At 44.7% G+C, this 9,001-nt stretch overlaps 1 protein-coding gene across 1 annotated transcript; it reads right to left on the reverse strand.

Moving 5' to 3' along the window:
• Nucleotides 1-23: 23 nt before the first annotated feature.
• On the reverse strand, nt 24-3,036 carry LOC110113964 (cation/H(+) antiporter 15). Its single transcript, XM_028700587.1, has 3 exons — nt 1,433-3,036; nt 791-1,366; nt 24-724 (listed from the first exon to the last, which is right to left on the reverse strand). Exons 1-3 carry the CDS (start codon nt 2,357-2,359, stop codon nt 206-208), a joined length of 2,022 nt encoding a protein of 673 aa, XP_028556420.1. The 5' UTR covers nt 2,360-3,036; the 3' UTR covers nt 24-205.
• Nucleotides 3,037-9,001: the final 5,965 nt, after the last annotated feature.

Genomic DNA, 9,001 nt, shown 5'->3' on the forward strand with positions numbered 1-9,001 from the left:
TAAAATTTAAATAATATTGACCGTTAGGTTATAAAAAAGAAAAAAAAAAAAAACATAATATTTACAGCAGAACTATCACCATATTCACATCTACCGTCTACTACAATAGTCAAAAGGAAAGGCCAATTGTGAAGAGATCTCAACTACGGGAGCGGGAGTCTCACTGCACTGTATTGCACTGCCAATCCAAAAAGCATTCACGGAATCACGGCCCCTGCTGCACGACGAGAATCAAAAACTCCGACTCAAAATCCGACGATGCAATCATGTCGCCGACAACCCCCAGCTCCGGGAACTCGCTCCACTCCTCCAGCTCATCATTAAGTATCGAATTCCATGAAAGCCGGCGCCCAACCATGATGAGGTCGTAGCCGACGCGGCTGAAGTTGCGGATAGCCGAGATTGTCTGCTCCATGTCGTTCACAAAGACCTCGTTCATAGAGGCGCGTAGATTGTCGGAGTTCTCCTTCCGAAAAGCCTCGATTACATCGTTGTCCATTTCCGCCTCTTTTCCATTCGACATCGTGGAGCTGGATGAGAGGAACCTGGTGATCGTTAGAGTTACGCCGGTGTGTCGCACCATGCGCGCCGCATAGGAAAGAGACTCGCGGTCATCCGGTCCGCCCCAGAAGAGTAGTCCGATGTGATGCTGGAAGTTGGCCGGCGTAGAAAGCACTGTAACGGTCAGGCCCATGTGCACCAGAAGCCCCACCGAGCATGGCGCCTGCACCATTTATCATATAAGAAATATGTTTTCATGATATTGGAATAATAACAATAATCAAGTTACCTTTGAAAGGATATGGGGGATGTTGGTTCGGAAGGCCTGGTCCTGTTCGCTGAAGCCACCGGAGGCATCCTTGCCAGGCAAAGGGAGGATAATGATAGCGACGCTTTTATCACCGGCGAGCGAGCAGATGTCCTGATGCATGGCCTTGAAAGGCGCGATGGCCGTGAAGGGCTGGACGGCGACGATCCCCTGCTTATCCTGCTCATAGTGGATGAAGGCGTTGTGGAGGCGGTCCATGTTGCTGGGATTGATGAACCCCTTCTTGTTCTTGTGGGCTATGAGAGCGGAGTTAGCTCGACCCGTCAGCTCTACGAGGTGGAGAACGTAGACGCACATTGGAGTCTCTTGGGTCGGGCAGGCGGCTTCGAGGAGCCCTAATATGCTGGGGATGTGGTCCTCGTTGAGCAGGCAAGCTAAGACGCGCATCTCTGCGTCGGGTCTGAGGTGTTGAATGTCTCTTCTGCCGATGAGATCATGGCCGAGGGGGCTGTACAGATGCTTTACGAGCGGAGTAGCGACGGAGGTGATGATGATGATGGTGAATACCAGCAAGGTGTAGCTCTCGTCGTCCAGCAGCTGCATCAAGTAATTTTACTAAAAGAAATTTGTGCAATCAATTTTACTAAAAAGACAAAAACTTACTGATCCATTCTCGAAATTCATGTAAGTAATCAACTCTATCACGCCCTGAAAATTCATCATAAGCCCCAATATGAATCCCTTCCGAAAGGAAATCCCGCAGTAGATCGCCGGCCCCATAGTCGCCAGCAACTTTGAACCATAGGCTATCAAAGCCAGCATAATCAGCACAATCCAACCCCTCAAATGCAGCACCACCAACGGCGTCACGGCCGCTCCCGCCACTGTAAACACCAGCGGCATTAACACCTCATTCACCATATTCCCAATCATCTCCACCAAATCAGTCCCCAAAGGCGGACCATCCGGCACCATTAACCCCATTATCAACGGCCCGTATGCAAATGACGCCCCCATCATCTCGCTCACCAGGCCCATCACGATCACGCTAACCACGATCGCATGCAGCAGCAGGCTGCTCACTCTCCCGCCCTTCGGCGTCCGCCGTGCGATCCAAAGCATCCACGGCCGGAAACCGAACACGATAACGCACACCATAAGCAGTATAGACCCCAACGCCCAGGCAGCTTTGCGCAGCCCGCCCTGGCTTTGGTTCAACATCGTGAACAGCGCCATGAAGAACCACCCCAAGATGCCGTGGACCATCGAGACCGACATCGCGAGGCGACCGAGCTCGGAGTTGAGGAGATTGAGTTCGGTGAGGATGTCAGAGACGACGGGGAAGGCGGTGATGGTTAGGGTGGCGACAAGAAATATGAGAAATTTGCCGCGGGCAATGCTGGCGCCGATGAACGTGCGGAGGAAGTAAGTGGCAGTCCCGACTAGAATGAAAGGGATGATTGAGCTGACTAATCCAATAAAGAGGGCCTTTTTGCCGGACTTTAGGACGATTTTTGGATCCATTTTGACGCCGATCAGGAAGAGGTAGAACATGAGGCCGAAGGCGGCTAGGGTTCGGTTGATGGCCATTTCTTTTTGGGGGTAAATAATGTACACGTACTTTGGGTATAGGCGGCCGATGAGGCGGGGGCTTAGGAGGATTCCGGCCTGAAAATGGATGCCTCCGTTATTAGCAAAAGGGGATGAAGAAAACTAAATTTTTTCCATAGAAAAAAAAAAATATAAATCAAAATTTTTAATGGCTATAAGATGATAACATATAAAAAACGCATAAGATACAATCACTTATTCTTACTAAAATATCACAAATGATGCGGGGCTGCTTGATAGGACGAAAGATGTAGTAGATGACACGAGACATGAGGGTGATAAGGATGATCTGCAATACAACGGTGGGGAGGGAGAAGGTGAAGGGGTTCTCCAAAAATGTTTCGAACGAGTAAATTATCGAACTGCGTTCATCATCAGTATCCAAGCATATTGTTGAAACACCTGCGAAATCCAGATCTGGCAAATCGAAGGAGCCATCAGTTACAATCTTTTTGCCTCTATTCGCCCAAATATCTACTAGAGGCGGAGCACTCACGTTGTCGTCGTCCATGACGACCCTGCAAGTTCTTCAATAAGAAATGTGGAGAATAAAGAGAAAACACAATAGTTTCTTGGGCTAATTAATGAGATGTTGGTTAAAGGAGAGAGTTGTCTTTACAGGGGATTGCCAATGTAGTGGTTGGTGGCTAATGGTAGTGGTCTCTCCTTGAAAGAATTTAGTTGATTTCATAGTTTTGCCTGTACTTCTGTTTGCTACCAACTTGCTCCTAATAGAGCCAATACTCCCAAAAAAGAAAAGGGAAATTTTTTGAAAAAATATTATATATAAATTTAAATAAGGTAGCTAATATTGGTCTGTTGGTTGAAAGTTTTAACTATCAACGAAGATGTCTTGAATTTGAATCTTGCCTATGTATGTGCTTAGGAGTTTACCTTACTTGGACTAAATGTCCCAAAAAAGAAATCTTAAAAATAGAAGAAAATTTAAATTAGTAAATAGATCAAGTTAGCACATCAATGATGATTTTCCACATGACTATAAGAGTGGTGACTTAGGTTTCGTTTGGGATGACTTTCTTGTTGCTTCTTAAATTAGCTTTCAAGTATAAAAATTTTAATTTTTATACAAAAAACTGCTTTAAGAAGCAACAAAAAAGTCATCCCAAACAAAGCCTTAATCTTTTTTGCTAATTTAATTTTTATTTTATTTTTAAATATTTAAATACATTTGATGAACAAGAATTTGATCATTACGATGAGTATAAAAAAAATGAGAAGTAAAGTATGATCCTTAATTCAAATAAAGTTGTTGCTGCATCTCAGGCAAGCGCGATCAAGTAGAGTGCAAATTCAACCAGTCCACATGATACTATCATTGGAAAGCTAGGCTCGAATATGTATATGATTTAGATTTTGACCTATTGAAGAATTCAAAAATCAAAATTTAAAAGAAATTATATAAGAGCTAAATATTAGATAAATAAGAATTTAAGTAGTTCAACTAAAGCATATTAGCTATGCTCACGTGGCAGTCAGTCACTGGCTTATTAATTCTGTTTCAGCCAAATCATGTAATATTTTACTTATAAATATAGCCTCTGTAACAAGAACTGTTTAATGAAAATCTATCTTTACTTTCATCTTTTCTTCTTCCTCTCTCTGCTTTCGTTTATCCACATGGTATCAGAAGTCCGGCATTGATCCTCCAGTCATGCCAAACTCAACGGCGGCATCCTCTTACGTCGATCAAGCTGCTTCCACCCTCCCAACAGCTGAGTTCTTCAATCCTCAAATTCCCTCATCTCTCAAATTTCTCATGAGCAATGTCAAACATGTCGTTGCTCAACCCCTTACAGCGGACAACCATGCTCTGTGGAGGGCTCAAATCCTCAAACTCTTTCGCGCAAATGGCTACGAAGGTTTCTTGACTGGTATCACCACATGTCCGGCCCAAGAATCTTCCACTATCTCCTCAACGGCGACGCAGCAATCCCCGCATAGCACCTGGATCTTGATCGATCAGAATCTTGCTGCTGCGCTATACTCAGTTATCTCGCCTGCAATCTTACCCTACGTGCTCTCGGCGGAACATTGCAGTGATATCTGGGCGATCTTGGATCATCGTCTTCAATCATCCACTAGATCTAGAATCAGTCAGATCAAGAACGAACTGTATGTTCTGACTATGAAGGATAAAACCATGAGCCAGTATCTTCTTGATGTAAAATCCAAAGTTGACGCACTCGCCGCTGCCGGATCCCATCTAGATGCGGAAGAAGTGATTCACTATACCCTTAATGGATTACCCAGCACATACCAAGCTTTCAAGACGGCCATACGCACAAACCTCCGACCTGTCACCTTAGACGAACTCTACACTCTTCTTTGCAGCGAAGAGCTAAATTTGGCTCACGAAACGGCCAAAGAACTCCAATCTTTACAGTTATCAGGTCACTCTACTGCCCTTACTGCCACTAGAGGGCGTGGCCGAGGCAGAACTTCGGCCAACAGAAATCGCGTTGATAATCGGAACTCCAATCCGAATTCCCGCACTGGAAAGGCTTCCCGACCGCTAATCACCAGCCAAATTTGCGGCAAGAACGGTCACTCTGCGATTAAATGTTGGCATCGTCACGACGACACCTACAACACCGAACCTGCCTCCGCTCTTTTCACGTCGCCTACTACTCAACCGGCGGCAGAATGGTTCTTGGACAGTGGAGCTTCTTCGCATCTAGCATCTGATCCTACCAATGTTCTTCACCCGCAACCATATCTCGGCTCTACTCAAGTCACTCTCGGCAATGGTAATACAATCCCTATACACACCACGTGCAAAGGAATCCTTCCTACGCCCGCAGGTAGTCTAAAACTTTCTCACCTCAATCTTGTTCTTAATCTTGCTTTCAATTTACTTTCGGTTCATAAGCTTACATCGGATAACAACTGTGATATAATCTTTTCCTCCTCTGGTTACACAATTAAGGATCGGAAGACCCAATGCCCTCTTCTCACGGGTCCGTGTATTAACGGACTATATCCGCTGCAGCTCAAAGGTTCTCCGCAAGATAGGAACAAGCAACTCGCCTTGCTCTCCATACAACATATTCCGGACTTATGGCACCAAAGGCTAGGCCACCCGTCCAGATACACCTTAGCAACTATTGCTCATGCTCACAGCAGTGTTCATATCTCACCGAAAATTTTTTCTTGTGATTCTTGTAAAATGGCCAAGAGCCATCGCTTACCTACTAGCATTTCACAAACTATTATGCATTCACCATTGTATTTGATTCATTCTGATGTTTGGGGTCCTGTCCAAACGGGTTCCAATCAAGGCTATTTTTACTACGTTTCGTTTATTGATGATTTCTCCAAATTTACATGGGTTTATCCATTGATTCATAAATCAGACGTTTTCTCTAAATTTATTGAATTTCAAAACTACGCAGAACGCCAATTCAGCCGAAGGATTCATATTCTACGAACCGACAATGGCGGCGAATACATCAACAACAAATTCAAGACTCTTTGCAATCACAACGGCATCATCCACCAAACCTCTTGCCCGCACACTCCCTCTCAGAACGGTGTCGCAGAACGAAAGCATCGACATCTCATCGAGACTACGCGTGCTCTGCTCCTACAAGCCTCGGTACCTCAAGCTCTTTGGGTTGATACATTGCTCACTGCCACTTACCTGATCAACCGGCTCCCATCTCCGAACACACATCAAAAATCTCCCTACAAAATTCTGTTCAACAGAACTCCCGACTACACTCACCTCCGAGTGTTTGGATGCCTCTGCTACCCATGGTTAAAACCATACTCAAACAACAAATTATCCAGAATTTCCACACCCTGCGTCTTTATCGGCTACCCTATATCCCAAAAAGGATATCGCTGTCTTGACCCGATCTCTAACAAGGTTTATACATCTTGCAATGTTATCTTTGATGAAACCCAGTTTCCCTTCTCCAACACAGCACAAGGCACAAACTCTCATTCAGACAACCATACTGTCACACCGCCACTTCTTCTGGTTCCCACTACTCATTTACCTTCACATCTCAAACCAACACAACACGCTACATACCATCCCCCCAACACATCTTCTACGACTGATTCCACTTTCCCCACCACTCCCGATTCCCACAGCAATACTGCCTCTATTACTAACACCGCTCCAAATACAAACATCTCACAAGCTGCGCAGCCCGCTGATAACAGCGGTCAACCAACCCATCACATGATAACACGGCTCAAAAGCGGGAACTCTAAACCAAAACAAATCTTTGATCTGCTCCACTCAACTCACACGGACGAACCTACCACCTATACACAAGCAGCCAAATCGGAAAAATGGAGACAGGCAATGTCACAAGAGTTTCAAGCATTGCAAACACAGGGTACGTGGGAGCTAGTACCTCCAGCAAAACATCAAAACATATTGGGTTGCAAATGGACTTTTCGAACTAAATATAACTCGGATGGAACGGTAGCTCGATACAAAGCTCGTCTGGTTGCCAAAGGATACAATCAAGAACACGGAATCGATTATACCGAGACTTTCAGCCCCGTCGCCAAAATGCCCACCGTCAGAATTCTAATCCTTATAGCACTTCATTATAACTGGACAATTCACCAACTCGATGTATCAAACGCCTTTCTCCACGGCTCACTCTCGGATATAGTCTACATGCAGCAACCTCAAGGTTTTCAAGATGCCCTTCATCCGAACTACGTATGCAAATTAAAGAAAGCTCTGTACGGACTCAAACAATCTCCCCGAGAATGGTACTCAACGCTTTCAAATCATCTTACTCGGTATGGGTTCACCATCAGCACATCCGACTACTCCCTGCTTACCTACAACTCCGGCAACGTCCAACTCTACGTTCTGATATACGTTGACGACATACTCATAACAGGTAACTCTCCTACTGAAATCAATCGTCTATTTTCTAATCTTCAATCCACATTTCAGATGAAAAATCTCGGCTCCCTATCCCAATTTCTGGGCATTCAAACGATCAAAACAAGCACCGGCCTCTTGTTACACCAGCAATCATACGCCCGCAAAATTATAGAACGCGCCGGAATGAGCAACTCAAAGCCCGTATCAACACCTATGGCGTGCAAACACAGCGTTCGGGACAACTCCAACGTAGAATTCAGCAACCCGATCCTATATCGGCAACTAGTGGGCTCTCTACAATATCTCACACTCACCCGACCAGACATCTAGTTCGCCGTTCATCAACTATCGCAGCACATGCATCAGCCTCTCAACTCGCACCATGAGTCCCTCAAGCGACTTCTACGATACATTCAAGGCACCACAGACACAGGCCTCCCGCTCCAACGAACCAACTTGATCCTTTGTGGATTCGTTGATGCTGACTGGGCTACCAACACGCAGGACCAAAAATCGGTCTCAGGCTACTGCAATTTTCTCGGTGATTCTCCTATTTCCTGGCAAGCCAAGAAGCAGAACACCATAGCTCGCTCATCTACGGAAGCAGAATATCGTGCCCTTGCATCGGAAGCCTCCGAAGTCTTATGGCTTCGCCGTATTCTGTCAGATTTCCATATCCCACAAACACAACCAACTGTCATCTACTGTGACAACACTTCGGCGATTGCCCTCGCCAACAACCCCATATTCCACGCCAGAACCAAACACATCGACGTCGACTGTCATTTTATCTGCGACTGCATCTCCAAGCATCAGCTTACGGTTCACCACATCTGCACAAATGAACAACTCGCAGATCTCTTCACCAAACCGTTGAGCGCTTCGCGCTTTCGCACACTTGCAGACAAACTTACATCTAAACCGTAGACATAAGTTTGAGGGGGGGTATTAGCTATGCTCACGTGGCAGTCAGTCACTGGCTTATTAATTCTGTTTCAGCCAAACCATGTAATATTTTACTTATAAATATAGCATCTGTAACAAGAACTGGTTAATGAAAATCCATCTTTACTTTCATCTTTTCTTCTTCCTCTCTCTGCTTTCGTTTATCCACACAAGAATGATGGTAACTTCACCTGGAGCCACACCATTAGAACTGGCAACCATAACAACATCTAGCAAGACAGTTACAGTGCATCGAGGTGTTCTTGTTAATTTGATCCATATAGGGATTTAATTCCAATTAAGATTAAATTCCTCATCGAAGGGATGTGTACTCCAGTTGGGAATTCAATGTTGAAGCCCAACAACCCGACCCAAAGATGACATTGGTAGGAGCAAGGATATAGCGACTTCAAGGTTAAAATCGACATCTTGTCCTTGATGGTCAACAACTTTTTTTAACTGTAAGGAAATACTACCCGAGTAATAGGCTAAATATATTGCTTGAAAAACTTATGCAATCTCACCAAAGGGAGGGCCAATGATTTGTGAAGAAATGGAGTCAGATGAAGTAAAAGCTAGGAGTTATTTCCTTCAAACTATGAGCATATGCTATATTTGCATTATTAATGATTCTTGTAAAGGATTTGCAATTGGCTCAAGAAAAATGGCACGTCAACATGAATCCCACTTTACAGTTGTAGGATACAATTCCTCTTAAGTCATATTGTAATAATCAGATATCTCCAAAGAAGTAGTGTCAGGGTTTACTTAGATTTAGGTCCTCATAAGAATAAGCA

Source organism: Dendrobium catenatum, unplaced genomic scaffold (assembly GCF_001605985.2).
Source record: "Dendrobium catenatum unplaced genomic scaffold, ASM160598v2 fragScaff_scaffold_1557, whole genome shotgun sequence".
In the NCBI taxonomy this organism is placed as follows: Eukaryota; Viridiplantae; Streptophyta; class Magnoliopsida; order Asparagales; family Orchidaceae; genus Dendrobium; species Dendrobium catenatum.